The sequence below is a fragment of the Rhinopithecus bieti genome, unplaced genomic scaffold (genome assembly GCF_001698545.2).
Source record: "Rhinopithecus bieti isolate Rb0 unplaced genomic scaffold, ASM169854v2 scaffold_12732, whole genome shotgun sequence".
Classification (NCBI taxonomy): Eukaryota; Metazoa; Chordata; class Mammalia; order Primates; family Cercopithecidae; genus Rhinopithecus; species Rhinopithecus bieti.
This window is the reverse complement of record NW_016807308.1, coordinates 144476-169703: the sequence shown is the minus strand read 5'-3', so window position 1 is coordinate 169703 and position 25228 is coordinate 144476. Positions and strand designations below refer to the sequence as shown.

General features: G+C 36.0%; 1 protein-coding gene across 2 annotated transcripts in view; it reads right to left on the bottom strand.

Moving 5' to 3' along the window:
* Nucleotides 1-317: 317 nt before the first annotated feature.
* The window catches only part of SCAF11 (SR-related CTD associated factor 11), a 76247-nt gene continuing 51336 nt past the window's right edge, over nt 318-25228 (bottom strand). The window contains exons 7-15 of one of the 2 annotated variants that reach the window (XM_017881132.1): nt 15899-15957; nt 15627-15739; nt 14583-14684; nt 12938-13044; nt 7651-10368; nt 6247-6593; nt 4160-4378; nt 3694-3813; nt 318-3425 (exon numbers count right to left, since the gene is read on the bottom strand). In XM_017881132.1, coding sequence (XP_017736621.1) covers nt 3279-3425; nt 3694-3813; nt 4160-4378; nt 6247-6593; nt 7651-10368; nt 12938-13044; nt 14583-14684; nt 15627-15739; nt 15899-15957 — 3932 coding nt within the window. In that variant the 3' untranslated portion in view covers nt 318-3278. The remainder of the gene's footprint in view (nt 3426-3693; nt 3814-4159; nt 4379-6246; nt 6594-7650; nt 10369-12937; nt 13045-14582; nt 14685-15626; nt 15740-15898; nt 15958-25228) is intronic. The other variant, XM_017881133.1, reaches the window with a different exon arrangement.

The following is a 25228-nucleotide window of genomic DNA, read 5'->3' as shown; positions in this document are numbered from 1 at the left end:
AAATGAAAGGTTACAACATAATTATGTGCAGCTTGTTTGGCATTAGTTGTTACCTTTGGTAGGATTACAGGTGATTTTTCTCCTTTTACACATTTACTATAGTTTTTCTAATTTCTTACAATAATTATGTAATTAGGGGAAATGCCATTAAAATATATGCTTATAGCTAACTCTAAGGTTGCTTCAGAGCTTGGGTATTATGGAACCATGATGCGAATGACTTTGGTACAAATCCAAGTAACACTTCAACACATTTGTAAGGAATTATAATCGAGAAGTCACCATTCCCCTGGAAACTTAATAAAATGTTAAAGACATTAGTTTATCAAAAGAATTTATTAGAAAATATTACACACTACATACATATTTATTTAAGAGTATAATTTCAGTAGACAGCACTCCAACTTCATAATAAAAACAATATCTCATGGACCCTGGGGCAATCACTGTGCTTCTGAAGCTACATCTTTTGGATGGAATATTCAAGCAGTATACACTGTGGCCATTTAAAGGAAGGTAAGAGAAAAAAATGTGGTAATTACCAAAACAAATTTTAAAAAGCACAAAACTTTTAGAATGTTAACGGATAACTACTATTAGTCTCAAAATTCTAGGCATTTCTATACAATATTGGTCAATGTGACTAGTAAATGAAAGGGACCAAGGTTTCAAAGATCAAGTCAATACTGAACCTTGATAAATAACAAGAAATGTAACTCCACAAAATGTTTCTGATTAAGTTTGTGCCCATGCAAAATTAACATAAATTTCTTAAAGAATGAGGAATGTTAAAGCAATGTATTTTTTCAACATAAAGCATGCATTTTCTAATACATTCTTAAACATTTCAAAATTTTAAAAGTTTGAATTCTAATCAAATAACACACTTCATTAGCTATTAATGCAGTCTAACCAGTGCCCCCATCAGATATGGAACACACACTTGTTATTGTCATGGAAATAATTCATGGGAGTGCTACTAAAGATATATGAGACTTCAACTCTTGACCACACCACTTTTGCTCCAAAACTTTAGAACTTGTTTGCAAAAGCTAAAAGGTATAAAGCACATTTTAAAATGTCACCCAGTTCTCAAATGTCACTGAAAGAAAATGCAGGAAAAGCATGTATTGTGTGATTAATCAACTTAGACACAGCAATTTGCTGCAAAAATTTCAAAGTATGAACTAGCTTTAACTCAAAATACTTTGAACATTCACAAAATTGTTTGTAGAGTTCTAACCTAAAACAACTAAGGAGGTGTGCCTTGATATTCTGAAACACTGTCATAATACTTTATTAGGAGAAATACACTTGAAATTTCTTTATCATAATCTAAATGCAAACTTTAAAAATATATACCAGTAGAATACCATATTACAAATGCCCAGAAATGTAGAATGAAGGTCAAACACTGCTTGGAAATATTTTTATGATTACACTCATAACTTAACAAAGCTTATGAACTAGCACAATCATTATGGGGCCAACATTTCAAAATATTTTGCCTATCAAAGCTAGCACCAGGAAAAGTATTATGCATGTAAAATTGAGAAACAGATAATCCTTACTTTAGAAAAGCACAGTTCTACAGAGTATTGCTCTGGCTAGTTTAGCTAGTAAAAGGGTCAGTTTATCTCACTGAGGCATGTATCTCCTTGGATCCATTAACTTATCTGAAGAACTCTCCAGGTACTTGGTATGTACTGAAAATTCTTACTGGAATCAGAGTTTATCATGGAGAAAACCCACTGTTCTTTCAGTTAAAATAATGGCCCGATAAACATTTTAAACTTACCTTTTATAAAAACTGAGATATTCTAGTACTAAAAAGAGGAAAACAAACAACAAAACAAAACAAAAAAACAAATCCCTAGTCCCTGAAAGGCTAAACAAGACTCCATTATTTAACTTTGCCCTGCGTTTCTAAAACACAGGTTTTATTGGCTAGAATTTTAGAATTTTGCAACATGGCTAATGGCTACCACCTGATCACCAAATTAACACTTCATTCATTGTAACAAGTGTGAAAATAATTTCATCAGTGATTAAACAACGACTTTATGCCAGTGCCATGAGTCTTGTAATTCTTAGTCCCAAGGAAGGGAGGATAACAGCTTAACAGCAGTTCTCAAATTGGCACAAATAATTTATCATCTGCAATGGGTAGAAGAAGATACTATGAAAGAACATAATTTCTACAAAGTCAACATTTTGTTTTTTGAGACGGAGATTTGCTCCTGTTGCCCAGGCTGAAGTGCAATGGCATGGTCTCGGCTCACTGCAACCTCTGCCTCCTGGGTTCAACTGATTCTCCTGCCTCAGCCTCCCGATTAGCTGGGATTACAGGCATGCACCAACATGCCTGGCTAATTTTTGTATTTTTAGTAGAGACAGAGTTTCACCATGTTGGCCAGGCTGGTCTCGATCTAACCTCAGGTGATCCACCCGCCTCGGCCTCCCAAAGTGCTGGGATTACAGGCGTGAGCCATCATGCCTGGCCGAAAGTCAACAATTTTCCAAATCTTTTCCTCAAAGTCTTCAACAAAGACTTTGAACTGCCAAAGTTGTAATCTAGTAAGTCAAACTGCTTATCTCAATTCGGGGTAAAAAAAAAAAAAGGCACAAAAGAAAAACAAGCAGCATAACCTTTATTTGGTCATACAATAGGTGAAGAATGTCTCAATGTTTTGAACACTAAATTTTACTCGTGATAATTTTTTTCTATCTAGGTAATTTATTCAGATATGTGCTTTAAAAATACACATTAGGAACTCTGCAACTGATATGTTCTATTTAATATTAGAAACATTTTTCATGGTAATACATTATTTAACTTTCTATAATTAGAGGGAAAAAATCAATCATAAAGATCATACTTTATATTTTAACCTGACAGAATAAATGCATTTTATATATATCTCTTTGAAAACCAGTGCACTTAGAAGTTTCTAATTTATGCACTCCATTGCTCTAATCAAAAAGCTATGCATCTTTCAGTATCCACACTATAACACAGTCCTAGTAAAGATGCACATTCCTTTCAACCCTTTACTTTCCCTTGAATTTTGTGGGGGAGGTTGGAGGGGAAGGAAGGATACAGAAGTTTCAGTGCAGATCTATATTTATTTAGAACAAAACATCATATCCTATGTTAAAAAAATAATTTTATCAAAACCAAATTTCAATCACAGTTATGTATGATTTTCAGTTAATGGTACATGTTGAAATTGCACTTTGCAGATATCCTGATAATGTCTTTGACAGCGTTCCCCATTTCAGCCTATGTTTTTTTCAGTAGACACAGGTTCTTCCAGAGTTTTCTTTTGGCTCCCCTTCCGTGAATATTTGTATTTGTCTACATAAGCTTTAACCAGATTTGCCACTTTAGTAGAATTTACTTCTCCACTCTTACTATGACAAACCTAAGAAAAAAGGGGTGAGGGGTAAACATTTTTCATGCTTAAAGCGATAAAAGCCAAAATAGAAAGCTTTGTGAAAAACAACCCCAAAGAGATAACCAGACTTATTTTCATGTTTCATTATCTCATACAAACTAGTCAAAAGGCAAAAAAGTAGACAGGAATTAGTAGGAGCTAGCTTTTATTATTTTAATTAAACTTCAGCATTCATTTATTAAAACAGAGGTGGTTCAAAACAATGTGCACATACTTCACTAAAGGCATAACTTACTTTATCTACTGCTTTCCGTACAATTTCTTTATATTCTTCCTTGGTGATATCTTTATTCTGGTAAAATGGCTTAATGGCCAATTTTACCTCTTGTGCTGCTTTTTCTTGAATTTGCAATTTCTGATGAGAAGAAAATGTGTAATTTATTATTTACCAGTCATACGCTCTCACGAAATTTCAAACAACTGAAATATTTCACATTTACAGTAAGAGACTCTCCAACTATTAACGTGACAAATACAAAACAGTTTATTTACTAAAACATATCAAACATTTCTAAAAACAATTATAAAGTATTACTAATAATTTACTGGACATCAACTCATCTAGAGAGAATCCTTCAAATAATACTGGCATTTAGACTGCCAATAAGAAATTCCCTTCACCACTCATACAATAAAAAGCTGATATTTTTCACCTTTATCATATACAGAATTATGGAGGTTGCTCTCAACCTTGAACTTGCCTTGTCTGTCTTCGAGCTATCTGCGCTGGCTTCCACTGTAACACTTACTTTGCTTTCTGCCAATTTTACAGCAGCATTAGAGGCTTTGCTGTGACTTGATGACGAAGTATTACCAGAACTTGGTCCCTGAACCGTTCCCGTATTTCCTGGGGCTGCTGTTGGAGCAGGCAAAACTGGTGTACTCATGTTATTACTTACATGAGAAGAACTAGGAATACCCTGTTTTAAAGAGTTATCATCAGTTAATAAATTACTTGTACTCGATAGAAGTCTTTTAGTGATGTATTAGAAATAACATTAAAAAACACAAAGCAAACCAACCTTAGTACTAAACAAAAATGCATATTTCAGGTAATTATATCTAAAGGGCCCTTTAAAGAAAAATGAGTAACACTTTTAAACAGGACCTTATTTAGATATGTCAAGATGAGTTTTAAATTATATATATGTATTGTAACATTCTGACAGCAACCCTAAAAACAAGGAGAAGGAGAAGAGCCTTTAAAGAACTGTATCTTCCTGCAAGGATCTTCAGGAATATTAACGAAAATAAGTGCCCCCACTTTAAAGATTGGAAAAAATAAAGGCAGTAAAATCAAATGGCTTGTAGTAAGTTGATAGGAGAAAAAGATTAAGATACAAGATACTAAAATCCAATTTCCCTATTCTTTCAACTCTATCGTACTGTCAGGATTCTACTTTTCTTTTATTTATTTATTTATTTATTTATTTTATTTATTTATTTATTTTGAGACAAACTCTCACTCTCTCCCATGCTAGAGTGCAGTGGCGCAATCTTGGCTCACTGCAATCTCCGACTACTGGTTCAAGTGATTCTCAAGCCTCAGCCTCCAAGTAGCCGGGATTACAGGCATGCATCACCATGCCTGGCTAATTTTTATATATATATATTTTTTGAGACAGAGTCTTGCTCTGTCACCCAGGCTGGAGTGCAGTGGNATCTTGGCTCACTGCATCTCCGACTACTGGTTCAAGTGATTCTCAAGCCTCAGCCTCCAAGTAGCCGGGATTACAGGCATGCATCACCATGCCTGGCTAATTTTTGTATATATATATATTTTTTGAGACAGAGTCTTGCTCTGTCACCCAGGCTGGAGTGCAGTGGCACGATCTTGGTTCACTGCACCCTCTGCCTCCTGAGTTCAAGCAATTCTCCTGCCTCAGCCTCCTGAGTAGCTGGGATTACAGGTGCCCACCACCACACCCAGCTAATTTTTGTATTTTTAGTAGAGGCAGGGTTTCACCATGTTGGCCAAGCTGGTCACGAAGTCCTGACTTCAGCTGATCCACCTGCCTTGGCCTCCCAACGTGCTGGAATTACAGGCGTGAGCCACCGTGCCTGGCCTAATTTTTGTATTTTTGGTAGAGATGGGGTTTCACCATGTTGGCCAAGCTGGTCACGAAGTCCTGACTTCAACTGATCCACCTGCCTTGGCCTCCCAACGTGCTGGGATAACAGGTGTGAGCCACCATGCCTGCCTAGGATTCTAAAATTTTTTAAAGGCAGTCATAAAATTATAAGCAACACAATGTTTGCAAATTATTCACATTTTCTATGTCTCACAGAGGCACTTCTCCTTTCTTTTCAGCATGATAAATTCATGAAAATGAAACACAGATGGTAATGGATAATGAACAGCTTTATCTAGTGTTTGTCTGAACAAGACAATAAAAGCTTCATCATAGCACTTAATCACTAGTTCCCACCGCCCCATATAACCCCCCCAAACAATGCAAAACAGCAGAAAAATGTACAGCGCCCACCACTTGATTCTACTTTGGCTTATAATTTGGTTTACTTAATATGAAAAAAAAAATCCTGTTCAGATATAAGTAACAGCATATATGTAGCTTGGATTTGGTAATAAGTATTTAATTAATTTTCTAATTTGGGAGTTGGGGGGTTTTGAGGATAGTGAAAGAGGGACTATGAAGGTTTACCATAACTAAAATCAAATAAACAAATTGTTTTTGAATGCCAGGATGCCTTTTTTTGAACATCTGTCCTGAACAGCTAAATGTTTACAATGGCTATATTGATTAAACTTGAGTTGCTAAAAACATACCTGCAATTGCTTTCCATCTGGTTGTGAAGTAATGTAGTTGACTTGTTGGGATGGTGGGGGAGGGGGGGGTGGTGGTGGTAGTCCCTGAGATACACCGGTAGGAGCGGCTACCTGCATAAGGGGCACTCCTGTGTGGAGATGCAAGGGTAGCTGAGGATGAACGTTAAATGGATTGCGTTGGATGTTCATCAAAGGAGCATGAACACCCACTGGATATGGGAAGATATTCATAGGCTGGTGTTGTGCATTCATTTGTTGCTGCATTACATTCATTTGTGGTTGCATCATATTTATAGGTAGCTGAGAACCATCAACTTGCTGGTTTGTTTGGTCTTTTAGGCTAGAATCTATCAAAAGAAAAAAAGCTTGTGAAAAAAAGTCATGTTATAAATCTCTGTAGACAGAGAAACAAGCACTGGTTACAGTAAAATTAAATAGCAATTAATAGGCTCAGTATAACAGTACCAATCTCCAATTGCTTAATTTAATCCTGTCATTTCTAAATAATGTGAACTGATTTTCTAACTGAAAGAAAACATTTGGCCAGGCGCGGTGGCCCAAGATTGTAATCTCAGCACTTTGGGAGGCTGAGGTGGGCGGATCACCTGAGGTCAGGAGTTCGAGAGCAGCCTGGCCAACATGGTGAAACCCCGTCTCTACTAAAAAATTACAAAAATTAGCCAGGTGTGGTGGTGGGCGCCTGTAATCCCAGCTATTCGGGAGGCTGGAGAATTGCTTGAACCCAGGAGGTGGAGGCTGCAGTGAGCAAAGATCATGCCATTGCACTCCAGCCTGGGCAAAAAAAGAGAAACTCCACCTTGAAAAACAAAACAAACATTCACCTGAACATATGTTTTAAGAATAAGTTCATGTAAAACATACATCAACAATCAGTAGATGAAGAAACTGACTAGTTAAAAAAAAATCACATAAAATTTAGTTACTAAATTATAATATTATTCAATTTTATATCTTCAACAGCCTTTTCTTGCAATGTTCTTAAAAGAAAAAAAAAGGAAATATAAATCTTTACTATTAAAACAATGGCTTATTTTATTTGTATGAGAACGATTATCAAAAAAATTAAAAGTACACATATCTGAAATCAACAAATTAGAGGTTAAATCCTGCATAGGAATATCCCAAACTCTTACTGTAGCAAACAGTGCTGAAAATATTTAAGTCTTTGGCAAGGTCTGCAGCAAAGGTAGCGTTAATAATATACTTATGTAGATAAATGTATGTGTATATACATTTATATAATGGAAAGTGACCTGTAAACAACTAGGGTTCAGCTTATTATAAAAACTACAAATAAGGATCATTTCAACTCATACAAATAACATATTAAATTTATAATTCTTCAAATAAAACAGTATCAATAAACCAACAAGAATACATTACCCTGTCCAGATGTTTCCTCCTCTTGTTTCATCCATCCAGACTGTGGACCTGTAGAATTTCTGCCTCGTCGCGAGTAGTAGTTTTGTACATCTGCTGGCAAAGTCTTTCTCACAGCCCAGCTAGATGCAGATGTCCATCCAGATCTATCTGCTGGTGTATCAAATGAGAACTCCTGTTCACTTTTCCGCTTATAGGACTGCTGTTCTACAAACTTGAAAGATTCACTCCCTGAACTGTTTGAATTCCCTGAGAGGGGTTTTCGATTTTGCCACCTATTTTCATTCTGATCTTTATAGGCAAAACTACTTCTGTAAGTGCCTCTGCCACGGTTGCCTCTGCCTCTACCACGGTTAGATACCCAACCAGAACCAAAGTTTTTATTCCAAGAATTTCCTGAATTTTCATTTCTATTTTCTTCCCAGTGAGACTCTTTCAACTTTTCTGGATTTCTGGTTCTTGGATCAGGCCCAGAGTTTATTTTTTCTGTTATCCAACTGGGACAGTCATTTCTATGTTTGTCAGCAGAATTTGGATCATCAGCATCTAGATGGATGTCATTTTTTTCTTTTCTTGTATTTTCATTCTGTTTCTCTGGGTCATTCTTTCTGTACCGATCATTTCCTCGTGGACATCTCCAACCATCATTTGCCCATCTTCCCTTCCACCGGGGAGAGTAACTATCTCTGTCAATTCTACCAAATGATGAACTCTTACTTTTTGCTCTACATCTTGAGGGGGACCTAGAATGAGATCTGGACCTAGACCACTTTCTGGTTCTCCTCTCTCTCTCTCTCCTCTGCCCATCTCTATCACTTTCTCGTTCTCTGCTCTGGGACCTGGATTTTTCTCCTGGGGAGGAATCTTTCACTCTTGGCTGAGATCTTTTGTTCTCTCTAGAAGTTTCTCTTCTTGGGGACAGTGATTCAGATCTTCTGCTTTCCCTAGTAGTATCCCTTTTTGGAGACCGAGACTGAGATTGTCTCCTTTCTCTTGCAATATCTTTTTTTGGGGACTGAGAACGGGATTTTTTCCGGCCTCTGGCTGACTCATTCTTAGGAGATGGTGATTGAGACTTTCTGCTTTCTTTCCCAGTTTCTCTTCTGGGAGATGGAGACTGGGGCCGCTTCTTTTCTTGTGGAGTGTCTTTGTTGGGAGACCAAGTTGTAGATGGAGAATGAAATCTAGATCTTCGAGCACGAGGCTTTTTGGCTTTATCTATGGTATCTTTTAGGCTTTCAGATGGTTGAGAAACAGTTTCAACCTTTTCATCTGCAAGATCAGAAGACGGCATATTATTTTCGGAACTGCGTGTCACAGAATTTTCATTCATTTGCTTAAGATCAGCATTTACAGATGGTTCAACTTCAGGTTCATTTTGGTCACTGCAAAATGAATCACACTCCATAGGTATCATTTCATTGTTGTCCTCACTAAAATGCTTCTGAATCTGTTCAATGTGTGTTTTGGGCAACTCTGTAGATCTAGGATGTTCGGTCAGCAATTCATTCTTTTCTTCTAAAGATTTTTCCAATTTGGTGTTCATAAGATTATTTTTTAATAAATTATTTTCAGAGTCTTGAATATTATTGAAATCTTCATTCCCAAAAGTATCACATGTTGCAATTATTTCTACATCTTCAGTTTCAACACGCCCAAGCAATTGAACCTCTGGGCTCTTAATAGATTGTCTGTCCACCGTTTGTATCATTTCACCCTCAGAAGATTTTAACTTGGGGCTCTCTATAAGCTCCTCTGTTTTTAGTGTAGAATCTTTATGTTCAGTAACTTCTACTATGGAACTCTCTGTCATTTTTTCCTCATTAACCACTGACTCTACATTCTCAGATAACTCACTTAGGGGACTAGATACAGGTTGGTGCACTTTGATTTCATATGTTAAACATGTAGGAAAATCATTTGGAAGATGAACTGTACATATATCTGCCTTTACCTCTGATTCTGAAAGTCCAGATATCGGGTCTTGCTTTTCCAATGGATCACCTCCTTTTTCAAAAATATTTTTAGAAAACTCACTTCCCAAACACAAAACTTTAGCCTCTATACCTGTATTCTCAAGTTTTTTAACCTCCCCTTCCTCACCAGCTGGCATAGGAGGATCCTGAGCACAAGACTCAGAAGATGAAGATTCTACTCTTTCCTCTGTATCATGATTTGCAGTATGCTTCTTACTTTCTTCTATTTGCTCATTGCAACTTTTCAAGCAATCAGCAGACTGGTTTTCTACATGTGTCTGCAGAGTACGAATGTTACTACTGTCTACATCTGATTGGTGCTCTTTTTCTAACACAGGTGATGTGTCAGATTCTGCTGTTTCTTCATCTACTGAATCATTGGAAGATGATTTTTCAGGGGCAGCTACAGAGCTCCGAAGTTTCTTTTTCAGTAAAGGTGGTTTTCTTCCTCTTCTTACAGACTTCCGTTTTGGAGCCTGTCTTCTTTGCTTTTCTGACTCAGTTGAAGAGGGAACACTTAAAGATGGATTACTGTTACCTGGGGCATCACACCCAGAATTGTTTGATATTGGGGATCTCTGAGACTGACTGGCTGTTTCGGCTCTCGTGTTACGTGTAGACCTCCTTGTAGGAGTTGTCATTGCAGGTTTTCGTCTTGATCCTCTGGTATTTGATGTACCAGAAGTTTGCTTCTTTTCTTCCCCTTCTTGAGGATGTGCTAATGCATATCCCTTGCAAGAAGTACCTAATATTTTTTTTTTTTAAAAAAGGCAAAAAATATGTGTTTTAAGAAACAGGAATTTGGCTTTAGCTAATTTTAGCATAAAACAGTCTGCAACACAGTGAAACAAAATACTTACAAATAAAACTATTAATAAATGCATAGCTACTAACTTCTGAGTAATAATGAGGTATTCATCAACTTTCTTAATGACACTGAAATAAGTTATAACTAGATTTGGTCCAAGTGGGCAATTTTATAGAGAAAAAAAAGGAAAATAACTTTTGGTCTTGCAACTGCTACTTGCTTAATTTTTTTTTTTTTTTTTTGGAGACAGGGTCTCATTCTGTCACCCAGGCTGGAGTGCAATGGCGTGATCACTGGATCAATCATCACTCACAGAAGCCTCAACCTCCCAGGCTCAAGCGATCCTCCCGTCTCAGCCTCCCGGGTAGCTGGGACTACAGGCATGCGCTACCATGTCCAGCTATTTTGTATTTTTAATAGAGACAGGGTTTCGCCATGTTGCCCAAGCTGAAATCAAGTGATCTGCCTGCCTCGGCCTCCCAAAGTGCTGGGAATATAGGCGTGAGCTACTGTGCCCGGCCGTGACCTGGGATTATCTAGGCAAAAGGAGAGAGAAAATGGTCAAGTTATTCATGAATTAATAAAGACTCAAACTATTTATTAATAATTAATTAATAGATGTTACTTCTAAAGATCTATGGTTTGGATATGAAAGCCTGAAACAGGAGACTTCGAATCCGTTCCTCAAAGCCTCCAAGTTGTAATTTCTAAAGACTGTAGAACAGAGTTTCTAGTTGGAATATTTTTTATTTTTAAAACTGACAGATAAAACTGTGTGTTTACCATGTACAACATGATGTTTTGAAGTACATAAACATTGTGGAATGACCAAATCTAGCTACTTAATATATGCGCTACCTCACATAGTTACAATTTGTTTAGTGAGAACACTTTACATCCACTCTCTAGCAATTTTCAGATATAGTTGACCCTTTAACAACACAGGGATTAGGAGCACCAACCCCTGCACAGTCAAAACTGGCATAGTTTTTACTCCCCAAAACTTAACTGTTGTTCACCAGACTCCTTACCGATAACAGTGAATTAACATATTTAAAAATGTTACATACTGTGTTACATACCGTATTCTTACAATAAAAGAAGCTAAAGAAAAGGTTATTACAAAAATCATAAGAGAAAGTACATTGCAGTGCTGTACTGTATTTATTGATACCCTAAGTTTATATCTTTTTTTAAATATATCATTTGTTTACAAGATGAATTATCTGTCTGAAATGGTGGGCAACTGTAGCTATAGATCTCGATCAGTTCCTATCAAGGAATTAAACTTCTTCTTATAAAGCCATAACTTTGCTTCTTGGGAGCACTTCCTACATCACTAATGGCACTTTATGTGGGTCCCAAAGGTGTTACTCAAGGTTTACAGTATTGCACTAAACACTATGAAAAATACGCAAGTACTGCAAGAGATCACTTTTTACTGTGATATGCAATCTATTAGAAAGACAAATGCTCACATGGAGATGATTACATTACACCAAGTTTTGCGGGTTTTTTTTTTTTTTTTTTTGAGACAGGCTCTTGTTCTGTTGCACAGGCTGGAGTGCAGTGGTGCAATCACAGCTCATCATAGCCTCAGCCTCCCAGATATTCACAACACTTGAGCTCACCAAAATAGCAATAGGTGGCGGGCACAAAAATTGTTACACTGGTAAATATGCACTATATTTAATTTTACTCAGTTATGATTTAATACTGTATCTTTATAGCTGTTTACATTTCTCATGACTGCAAATGGTGGAACCATTTAGTTTGAGTGTGTATATGTTTTGATAAATTTTAACTTTTTATCATAGATTTGTATGTATTTTATGGTAGTAAATGATGAAATAGACTAGTATCTACATATATTTCATGCATTAATGACATACCTTTTCCTTAATTTTTTCACTATTTATAGGCTATGTGATTTGTCTATGAGTTTTTTCATTGTTGCAAATCTCCAAAAATTTTCCAATATATTTATTTTTTTAAATTCATGAATAAATGTCACCACCCAGTTAAAACCTGTGTTTTTCAAGGGTCAACTGCATTATTATAGTCATCACGTTACACAATAGACCTTTAGAACTTATTCTATCTAGCTGAAACTTTCTATCCTTTGACCAACAACCTCCACCCCACCCCCTAGTCTACAGTCTAGTTCTATGAGATCAACTTTTTTAGATTCGGATCATGTGGTATTTCTTTCTGTGCCTGCCTTATTCACTTAGAATAATGTCCTCCAGGTTCATCCATGTTGGCACAAAAGACAAGATTTCCTTCTTTTTGTAGCAGAATAATATTCCATTGTGTGTGTATATAAGATATATATAGTTGAAGCAATTTTAAAGTTAAGTCGCTGCCCAAACATTTATAGAAGTATTTACAAGTTACTATGCCTTACTTTACAGCTTTTCTAAGTCATCAAACACACATTTTTATGAAACTGGAAGAAAACAGTAATAATAATTTTAAAAATAGAAAATGATTTCACAAACTTTACCAAAATGTTGTAAAGATATGGTACTTGTTGGAAAAATAGTTCTTGGCAACATAGAAGAAATGAGAGGAAGGACTTCTGTTTCAACATTCCAGGGTATAAAACCAATTCTGAAAACATAATAAAGACATTTTTGTTTAAATGGTTTAAAAAATTAAACCAGCAATCTAAAAGTATTAATTCTCTAAATCAGGTTAGCAATATTAAAATACAGTGCTTAAAACGTTTTTTGCTCAAATAACTAAAAATGTAAATTCAAGGTTACTCCTTGTCTGAAGATAGCTACCAACTGGCTGCAATTCAGAAAAAAATCTTTAAAACTATGTTTTTCTGATAAATTCATGGCAAAGAAAAGACGAAAGCAACTTAACACAGACGTTTCTCTTTGAAATAATTTATGTAGTATTTTGACAAGATATTTTCCAGCTTTCATCATGTTCTTCACTAGTCTAAAAAAATAAAATCAACTTTGAGGTGTAATTCAACATAAAATGCACAGATTTTAAGAGTACATTTGGTAACTTTTGACCAAAGTGTATACATATATAAATATATATATATATATGTCTGTGTTAACCACCACCCCAATCAAGAAAGAGAACATTTCCACCCCTGCAGAAAGTGTCCTCACACTCCTTTGTAATCCTTCTCCCTCCTTTCCAGGCAACCAAGGAACTGATTTATATCACTATGTTATATTCTAAAATTCCTCGACCTGGGGACTGCTCTTCAAAGTTCTCAGTGTCCCTAGAGACCTGTTAAGACTTCCTCCCCTTCAAATTTTCTCCATTCAAACCCAAACCACTTCTCAGCATTTTTGTTTCTTATTCATTTAGGTCTCCTAACAAAAGACTATCTGATTCAGTATAAGGTGAGATTCTGGAGCAGGAGAAGAGAAGCATGGAGAAAAAAAATGTAACTTGTACATGTATAAAAATAAGTAACTATAAGGAAGAGTTTCATAGTACATACATCTGGACTTCTTCATTTGACTTCTATTATGTTCTGCCATCATTCCTAGAGGGTGAATGCCCTATACAGAACTATATTATAGTGACATATAAAATAAAGTCATAATACGTTATAGGAATTAATATAACACTAAGGCAGCGACCCTAATCTTAACTTAGGAGCTTGATTTAAGTATATATTACATATCTAGCACCATCTTAGTAGCTTCAGGACTAAACTAAGAAATAAAAAACGAGATTACAGAAAGTCATGAGTGTCAGGGTAGAGTAGGCACTTGATCAAATAGTTATTTAGAAGAACATTTTTGAGGAGAGGAATATGGTAAAAGTGTGATTCAGCTGACAGCATACAGGTAAGACTGGAATGGGAGAACAGTATAGGAATGGTGACAGATGTATTACTAATAATAAATCTTAATATTCAGGTTCTCTCCTTTTAAATAAATCTAGCATATACACAGCTATACTTGTTAAACAGATAAATTCAGGATTCTTTACTTTCTAAGGGGTCCTTTATATAACAATCTTTGTTGGGCATTTGAAACACCAAAGTTTAATTTGCACAAAACTTCCTTAGGAAAATAACAATTGAATAAGGTACCCCTGTATTTAAGTACTAATGCTATCTTGTTCACGTTAGCATGTAAACACCTGAGTAAACAATTTTTTAGTTTTACCTTCCAATTCCAGGTAATGTATCAGGAAACCATGACAATTCCAGTTCATGTCTCTTCTGCCTAATCAATGTACTGATTTCACTGGCTTCTATAAATTCTGTACTAAAAGATAAATTTTAGACCTTCATCAGAATCTCACAATTTTAGGTTCAAAAAAACAATTAGGTCGTACAAAGAATAGCAGCCGTTTTTGTACCTAGCATTATGAATCACACTTATCAGAATGTGAGCTTTTTTCTATTTAAACACTTTCAAAATAAACTCATTCCTAAAATAAGTACAATTTTTATATCGCAAATTAGAATTGTATTTATTTGTTAAAAATAACCCTTGAATTTCCATCTTAAGTGACAGAATTTTTTAAATAAAGTCAAGTCAGAGTAATATCCTTATTATTGAAAGAAAGAAATTCTAGGTGCAATGGTTTCCTGCTTGAAACTAAGCCTAAGACAAAAGAAGAAAATAAAGGAGGGTAAGATGACTGCAACCAAAAATGGGCATAGTTCAGCTTTTCAAAAGCCTACTTAGACATAATTTTTTTTTGGTACCTTGCCAAGCTCTAAAATTAAATCACACAATCTTATTCTGTGCTGCTGGCTCAACTAACTATATGTGACTTTAAAGCCTCAATTTCATCTTCAAATTCCATAAATATCAACTTTGTATCTACATGCCAGTCACTAGGATTCAAAGATGAATGGATCAGCTCTAAAAGGGTTCTTCTTTAGGTAACATCCCCACAATCTAATAAATAACCTACTTCTCTATATAAAGAGCTTATATAGAACAACTTATTAATGAAAACAAAGCACACTGGCATAGGCAATCATTGCACAATAGAGAAGCTCCCCAAATTAACAGGTTTTCTCTTGGCTAGAGCTAGTTTACATTCCAAAATTAAAAAAAAAGAAAAGAAAAAAACTAAAGCAAAAAAACCAAGGTGGGCCTTTCAGATTATATTGGGCCCAGAGTTTAAATTTCTAGCAAAGTTAATAATTAAACATCAAGTATAAACAGCATAAATTAAAAGTAGAAAATACTAACCAATAAGCTCTATAGGAGGTAAAGGAAGATTCTCCAGGGTGACTAACAGAAGAAAACATATTGCAGAAAAAATTTCTGAAGCACTGATTTGTACTCCAATTTGATCTCTGAGGCTAGAAAAGTAAAAAGTAGTTAGTGAAACTGCAAATAAAAATATCTCTAATAGGTAAATAATAGTTATACTTAAATATTTTGATACACCTGAAGCACTGGTTATTTATGGACTAAAGTGTTATTATTTAAGAAAAAGATCTCTCTTGGTTTCAACAAACCTTATTTATCTTTATTGCTGCATTTTTCTCTCCTCCTGTTTCACTGTATAAAGAGTTTCCTGTACAAAGACATAAAAGGACTTGGTTAGCTTGTATTAATTTTTACTAAAAAGGCTATAAACCAGCACTGATGCCAGTATACTGCCAATTTTCCCAAATGCCGATTTCATCTTATCTTGTTAAGCTACAAATATAAGTAAAATATAAAAGGCCACAATAGAGAAAACTGGGTGAAGTATGTAAAACCTGCTATGTTTACAACATGTGAGTTAAAATTCTAATCAACATTTTCTGCTACCTTATGCAAACTTAAACTATCTTGTAACAAAAGGTATACACAAGAAGTCAAGCTATTTAGTATCAACAATGCACTTAACATTTCTTTTCCAGCTATCATCTAGAAAACAGGTAGCTATCTCAAGTACAGGCTGACTAGGGGGCCTGGGGCCATCAACTCTTGTTAACCATAAATTACCATTTAGCCACTGGCACCCAGTTCAGGTGTGTTCTTTTCTTCAAATTTTATACTAAGAGGGAAAAGTAGATGTGCTGTCTGAAACAGCTTTTTGTTACAACGTTAGTGGCTTCACTGCTTACGACCTGTCTACAGTGCATATGACAACTGCCTTTTAATTTTCCCCCTTGCTTGCCTCACAAAGGGCCTACTGACATAGTTCAAAATAAATCACACTAACTAGGAGGCTTGTTTCCTGCACTGCAAGATCATATATATTTTGTTTTACTTCTGTTAGTCCAGTTGGTAATAACCTACTTTCTACTTAATAGCATACTAATTTCCTTTTTAGTTATTATATAACAGCTGTTTGGTTTTGCACAAGTCCCTCTCAGAACTATTGTAACAAATGTAATTTCAATGTTAGTGGCAGGCGAACAGGCTGAGTTCTGGAACTTACTGCCTTACCCCTTTGAAAATCTGTATCTAAAAGATGATACACTGATTTTAAAAATTGCTTATGAGGCAAGAAGTAAAAACGTGTGGTAGGTACACAGATACACTCTTAGAAATAACCATGTTCCTTCAGCTAGACATAGAATTGCTGTGCTATACCTACATAGTGTCTTTTATGCCCTAAGGATGCTGAGTTGTTTTGTTTCAGGTTGCATTCACTCAACACTTAATGAGTATGTAGTGTTTACACAGCATTCTTTCACTTGGAAACCTATCTCAGAAAGCCTTCATTAGATAAAATGCTCTCTACTGAAAGAACTGTTAGTTTTCTCTGGGCAATGCTACATGTAAAAATCCAGTCCAAAAGCTATTTCACATATTTCTGGGTAATTTTCAGATAATTACTGAGCAGCTTCAATGACAATCTCTAAAGTATTCAATACTGGTGAATTTGTCTAAATTGTGGTTTCCTGAAGATCGTTTCACAAATCCACCCTACTTGTCTGTTTTTGGAGGGCAGTGATACACCTTTTCATTTAGTTTTTATCAAAGTAATGCATGTACATACTTTAAGATGTCATATAGTACTTCCAAACTTATAAAGAAAAATTATGGAAATACCCGCTCTTGATTTCTGCTTCCCCAAAGCACTCATCAAATCCTTTGGCTGTTTCTTCTAACATTTACTTCTTTATTTCTAAATAACATCCTTATACTACTCTACGTTTTTTTTTTTTTTTTTTTGAGACAGAGTCTCGCTTTGTCGGCCAGGCTGGAGTGCAGTGGCACAATCTCAGCTCACTGCAACCTCTGCCTAACGGGTTCAAGCAATTCTCCTGTCTCGGCCTCCTGAGTAGCTAGGACTACAGGCGTATACCACCATGCCTGGCTAATTTTTGTATTTTTAGTAGAGGTGCGGTTTCACCATATTGGTCAGGCTGGTCTTGAACTCCTGACCTCAGGTGATCCACCCACCTCCGCCTCCCAAAGTGCTGGGATCACAGGCATGAGCCACTGCGCCTAGCTGGCTTCAGATATTTTCCTAGGGTTAATAATGGCTTTGTTTTTTCTTTTCCTTTTCTTCCTTATTATCCACCATTAATTTAGCTAACTACAACAAAAGTATAAATCTGAGTTTAATACACTCAGATACAACAACTCATCCATGAAGTTGGTTCCCCACTCTCCTTGCAAAACTCTTTCTTTGTCCTGGTCCAATATGAACTGGTAACTCTCTCTTTTTTTTTTTTTTTTTTTTTTTTTTTTTGAGACGGAGTCTCGCTCTGTCGCCCAGCCTGGAGTGCAGTGGCCGGATCTCCGCTCACTGCAAGCTCCACCTCCCGGGTTTACACCATTCTCCTGCCTCAGCCTCCCGAGTAGCTGGGACTACAGGCGCCCACCACCTCACCCGGCTAGGTTTTTTTTTGTATTTTTTAGTAGAGACGGGGTTTCACCTTGTTAGCCAGGAGGGTCTCGATCTCCTGACCTCGTGATCCGCCCGTCTCGGCCTCCCAAAGTGCTGGGATTACAGGCTTGAGCCACCGCGCCCGGCCTATGAACTGGTAACTCTCAAAACTGTTGTTCAATAGTCATTCTGGGATTGTCCTTTGTCATTATCCTAATAATCCTCTTTGTCCTCTTTATCTTTTCCTGAGTTGGAACTCATTTTCTGAATCTCACATTGTTCTTCCATTTACTATCTCATTTAGTGAAGTATATACATCCTCCAGCAGAAGTGGAAAAGGGTGGGAATTCTGAGTTAATACATGATGGACAGTTTGATAGGTTACAGAATTTTCTAGGTTAGTAATCATTTTCCGTAGAGTTTTCAAGGCATTGCTTCACTACTCCAACTATTGTTAATGACACTCTGTAACCCCAATCCTCTATGTGGTCTGTTTTTACTCTCTCTCTCGTCATCCTCAGACTTCTAGAACTTTATGAAGTACCTGGTATAATTCTTTTTTCATTTACTAGGTATTATATTATTTCTTCATATCTGGACACCTGTGCTCTACTATTACAGAAAAATTCCCTTTGTGTTACTTTTTAAAAAATAAATTTTGCATTTTCCTTTCTGAAATTTTATTATTTCATATTGAATCTCTTAAATGAATATCCTATCATCTCTTTGACTTTAAGTACTGCTTTCTGAGACTTATGAGCTTATCTTCTATTCCTGTTGAATTTTCATATTTTGCTGTAATATTTTAACTTCTAAAAGCTTTTCTTAAATATTATTTTCTTAAATCATTGATAAAACATCCCTTCTTTCAGGCTTTGAGGATATTAAGTTTTTTTAAGTTATTCCCTATTTTATAGCAATGGGTCTGTCCCATCAGGTTCCTTTTGTATCTGTTTTCATCTTTATTATATTGATTTCCTCAAATATCTGGAGATCCTTGATTGTTTGTGGGACACTAAAATATTGATTGAAAATGGTATAGATGGGTGGTCAGAGCCTTTCAGCTGTTTCACTGTAGGGTGATCAAGCAGACATCTGGTTATTTCATTGGGAGACTCTCAAATGACATTATCTTTAAGTCTTTTCTTTTGGGCAAGTCAGTTTTCCAAAAGATGCCCCTTATCTCCTACTTTGGAAAATAATAGTAATCAAGATTGCCAGTGCTCTGAAAAATGATCTTGGGTAGAGGACTAGAAGCCTCATCATTTGACTTAATTTCCCTCTCTGTTGTTTGCTGTATCATCATTTATGCTAAAGTTTAAATCTGGTTCAAATACTCATTTTAGAGAGTAAATCTCCAGTCTTTCATTGGGTAGTCCCCTTGTTCTACCCTGTTCAGCCAGGAATCTTCAGGATCTAAAAATTTTTAATCAATTCTGTTTTCTGAAACCACCCCATTCTGCCTTCACAGATAATGGAGGTCTTCAAACTCAACTTCCTTCACAGATAATGGAGGCCTTCAAACTCAACTTTCTAAGGTTCAATGGTATGTGAACCATCTTGAGATTCTTAACTCCATTCTCCTTGTGAAATGTCTATGTATCAGCTTTCTGCTAAGACAATTTACCACCCCCCTTATACTATTTTACTATTTTGTGGACACTTATGTGCTATCCCCTACTCTCCAGCTTTCTTCTCTTTGTGGCTTAAACTTTGTGGCTTAAAACTTTTCTTTCCAGCCAGGCGTGGTGGCTCACGCCTGTAATCCCGGCATTCTGGGAGGCCGAGGTTGGTGGATCACCTAAGGTCAGGAGTTCGAGACCAGCCTGACCAACATGGTGAAACCCTGCTCTACTAAAAATACCAAAATTAGCCAGGCATGGTGGCAGGCACCTGTAATCCCAGCTACTCAGGAGGCTGAGGCAGGAGAATCGCTTGAACCCGGGAGGCGGAGGTTGCAGTGAGTCGAGATAGCGCCACTGTACTCCAGCCTGGGTGACAAGAGTGAAACCCCATCTCAAAAAAAAAAAAAAAAAAAAAAAACCCCACACTTTTCTTTCATTCTTTTATTGTCATTTTAGTAGAGATTTGGGATGAGAGGGAGCAGAGCATTAAACAAGTACTCAATCTGTTATGCTTAACTAGAAGTTTGTTTTATTTATTTTAATTCAGCATATCCCCAAACATGCTTCATGAAACACCAATCCCAAAGGATGTTTCATTAAAACATCCTTTTGTACGATACAAACAAGTATAATAAAGGCTCAGAGCTTAGAACCCAGTACTTGGCAGGCATCCAATTAAAGTTTGACTAATTGATTCCAAAGTTTAATAAAGACACACTTAGATGGATCTAGTATACACTTAAAGAAGTACTACATTAAGAAATGCCTGAAAGGGAGATCCTTTCTGTAAACTATATCAATTATAAACTACTATCTCAAACCAAAGATTAATGTTCATTCCAAGAAACAAAGTGAATATAAAGGAGATTAAAAACAAAAATGTATGATTCAGTTATCTAGTATGAGAGAAGAAAGTGGCATTTCCTCAACATATTTGCTAATAGGTTTGCTATCTAACCTTTCACAATACCTCTAGTGTGGCAACATCATCTTCATTATATGAGAAAACTAGACAGTTTATATAATTTTACTAAAGTCACAGGTGCTTTAATGGTAAAAAAAACTGTATAAAACTCAAGGGGCTTGACTTCCAGTAAAACCATCTATTAGACCTGCTGAAGTTTTAACTAATATTATACTATATTTATAGGCTATAATAATTTCTAATCAAGATATAAGAATTCACAACTTCATAAGCTCTATTCACTATTTGATTGCTGTATAACAAATGACTTCAGACAGAAAGTCACACACCTATGTTTAAAGAACAGTCCCATCCTGCTTCACAAAACTTGAAGAAATTAAAGAAGTTTGGCCAGGTACAGTGGCTCACGCCTGTAATCCGAGCACTTTTGGAGGCCAAGACCAGCAGATCATCTGAGGTCAGGAGTTAGACTAGCCTGACCAATATGGTGAAACCCCATCTCTACTAAAAACACAAAAGTAGCTGGGCATGGTGGTGCACGCCTGTAATCCAAGCTACTTGGGAGGCTGAGACAGAAGAATTGTCTGAACTCAGGAGGCAGAGGTTGCAGTGAGCCAAGATCGTGCCATTGCACTCCAGCCTGGGCAACAAGATCGAAACTCCATCTCAAAAAATATATATAAATAAATAAGAAACGAAAAAAAGAAGCTAAGCGCTAAGCAGAGTTGCTTCTAAAATCTAACCAATCAATCCTAGATAAAGAGACAGACAATAGTTTCTCAAGTAGTTCTTTTATTAAAAGAAATTTAAATTATCCTTAGGCTATATCATGGTTTCTGTTCAGTGTAACTGGGCAAACAAAGATGTATTCAATTTGCACAATCCCCCACTAACTCTACCTTCACCTTGACTTTGTCTCTTGGTTCCTTGCTTAGTCACCAAATGTCAACATCTAAGGATACAAGCTGTCTTTTCTGTTGTATGACAGGCTCATTTCTAACCCTAAACTTTGCAATAATTCCAAGTTACACTTACAGGTTCTCTTAGTCTTCTAATTAGTCCATTTGTTAATAAATACTGTCTAAGAAACCTTATAAGAAATGTGAAAATTAAAAGAAAAATTTAAAACAAAAGAAATGTCCAAACTAAAGGTGAAAACTCTTAAAGGTTCTAATCTTACAGCTATGATTTATGACCTTTAGCCTGAAGGAACAAAAAAAATCACAGTTAACTGATAAGTGGCAAGCAGACATTCTGTTATCAAAATTAAAAAGAGCTAATTTTACATTAAAAATTATTTTTGAGCTTGAAAGTACATCCAAACAAGATCCATCAGAATGCCAATAATTTAAGTTACAAAGGCTGCAGACAACCATAAAGTGAGAGGCTTAATTAAGGTCGGTAACACTAACAATATCATGCTTTAGTATTATTTCATAGTAGAAAGGGGCATTGGATATGGAGTCAGAAGACTGGATCAAATTCTGATGGCTCCAATTATTAGCAATGTGATCTTGGACAAGACATTTAGCCTTTTAAAAAAGACTTTACAAAATGCTGTTAATACATAATCTCAGAAGACAGAGTTAGTTTATTAATCTCCTCTTTTGACATCTTTAGAAACTTTCTAACAGATACTTGACTTCCCATCCTTTTGGAATACTTTAACCAGGTTAGTTTTTCTAAAACAGTTTCACCGCATTGTATCTCAATTGAAGAAAACTTTTGTGTCTATCTGCATAGCAGTCTTCCTTTTCGTCTCATTTCCCTTTATTTATTTATTTTTTTGAGAAAGGGTCTTACTCTGGCACCCACATCGGAGTGCAGTGGCATAATCATGACTCACCTGAAGCCTCAACTTACCCAGGCTCAGGTGGTCCTCCCACCTCAGCCTCCCGAGTAGCTGGGACTACAGGTGTGTATCACCACACTTGGCTAATTTTTGTATTTTTTGTAGAGGTGGGTTTCACCATGTTGCCTCAGTCTTATTTCTGATCATCATAGTCTTAAACATTCTGCCTGAACTCAAGAATGAGAAAAGAAATGACAACTGGAAGAAACCATCAATTTAACTGAGGAATCAAGCATAAATAAACATATATCAACACAAACTGTTCATTAAAATAACATGAAGATGAATAGATCTTATTTGTACATGAAATGTAAACATCCAATTTCTTCAGAGCATCTCTATGGTCGTAGACACCTTACTTATCGAAAAACGAATTTGCCCCTCATCTTTACTGAGGTACAATTTACAAAAACTGTATATATTTAAGGTATACTACTTAATGTTCTGATGTATGTACACACTGTGAAAATAATCACCACAAACTAAACATATGCATCACCTCACAGTTACCATTTTCCCTTTTTCTTGTAGTGAGAACACAAGATCTACTGGGTTGGCAAATTTCAAGTGTACAATACACCACTGTTAATTATATCCACATTGCTATACCTCTATACATTAAGTATCCAGAACTTATTCATCTTGCATAACTGAACCTCTGAATCCCTTGACAAACATTTTCCCTATTTTCCCCACTCCCCAAAATCACCACCATTCTACTTCCAAAAGATAATTCTTCATTATACACTCCCAGATGTTCTCCCACCAGCCTTCCCCATCTCAGTAGCTGGCAACTCCTATTTTACCAGTTCCTTAGGTCAAGACCTTGTAGTCAACCCTGACTTCCTTCTTTCTTGTAGCCTATATCCAATCCATCAATGAATCCTGTTAGCTTCATCTTTCAAGTACGATGTAGTTGACCCTTGAACAACATGTGTTTGAACTCCAAGGGTCTGCTTATTCATGAATGTTTTTCAGTAAAAGTTACACGAGTGTGCTTGCCTCTTCTGCCTCCCCTTCCACCTTTTCTGCCATTGCCATCCAAGACAGCAAGACCAACCCCTTCTCTTCCTTAGCCCACTCAACGTGAAGACAACAAGGATAAAGACCTTTATGATGATCCACTTCCGCTCAATGAGCAGTAAATATATTTTCTCCTCCTTATGATTGCTTAAAAACATTCTTTCACTAGCTCACTTCATTGTAAGAATACTATATATAATACACGTAACATATAAAATGTGTTTATCAACAGTTTATGTTTTATCTGTAAGGTTTCCAGTCAACAGTAGGCTATTAGTCAAGTTCTGAGGGAGTCAAAAGTTATACACTGATTTTTGACCTAACTCTTGTGTTGTTCAAAGATCAATGGTACATACAGAATTGAACCACTTCTCATCGTCTCCACTAGTATCTCCTTGGCCCAAGCCACTATAATTTGTGGCCTTCACAGCCAGAGTAATCCTTTAAAAATGTACCAGATCATATTACTCCTGAAAACACTCCCTAGCTCACATTGGCCCTAAATGATGTCCACTTATGTCTTACTGTTTCTCCTCTATCTACCTAATTCAGTCATTGTAGCCACAATAACCTCCTTGCTATTCTTTGGAGACATTCCAAGAATATTCCTGTCTCAGGCTTTTACACTTGCTGTTCCCTTGCCCCGAACAATCTTCCCTGAGATATCTTCATGGCTTAAATTCTTACTTCTTGAAGGTCACTGCGCAAATATATCTTTATTCAAGAGGGTTTCCCTAACACTTTAAATAAATGGTCATCTCCACAATGTCATCACCCTTTAACCTTTTACCCAGCTTTATTTTCTTTGAAGCATTTATTACCACCTGTTTTATATATATTTATATTTTTGTCTATGAAAAGATCTCATTGGCAAGCACTCTGTTGTTTCTATTCACTACTATACCCCTAAGAGTCACTGTGCTCAGTACCGTTAGGTATTTGTTGAATGTATGAGTGATCTCAATTCCTTTTGCTTCTCCCGAGTATGAACATCCAATACTGAGTATGTACTGAGTATGAATCTGGAATTTAAACCTGAACAATTTTCATCAAATGTAGTATCTAAATATAAGCTACTTCATCCAATAAATAATCTATTTCAATACAGGAAGAAAACTGACCATGTTAGACTTATCAAATTTCCCCAGTAAAAGTAACATCATAGCAAAATATTAATAACTAATTGGATAATCGAGTACAGTGGTCCCCCCTTATTCACAGTTTCTCTTTCTGCAGTTTCAGTTACCTGTGGTCAACTGCAGCCCAAAAATATTAAATGGAAAATTCCAGATATAAACAATTTCTAAGTTTTAAATTGTACACCATTCTGAATAACATGATGAAATCTTGTGTCACTCTACCTTCATCACAAGAAGAGTAAGTACAGTAAGATATTTTGAGACAGAGCCCACATTCACCTTTTATTACAGTATATTGTTATAATTGTTCTATATTATTATTCATTATTGTTAATCTTTCCACCACCTAATTTATAAATAAAACTTTATCATGGGTATGTACGTATAAGAAAAAACATAATATACACAGAGTTTGGTACTATCTGTAGTTTCAGGCATCAACTTGAAACAT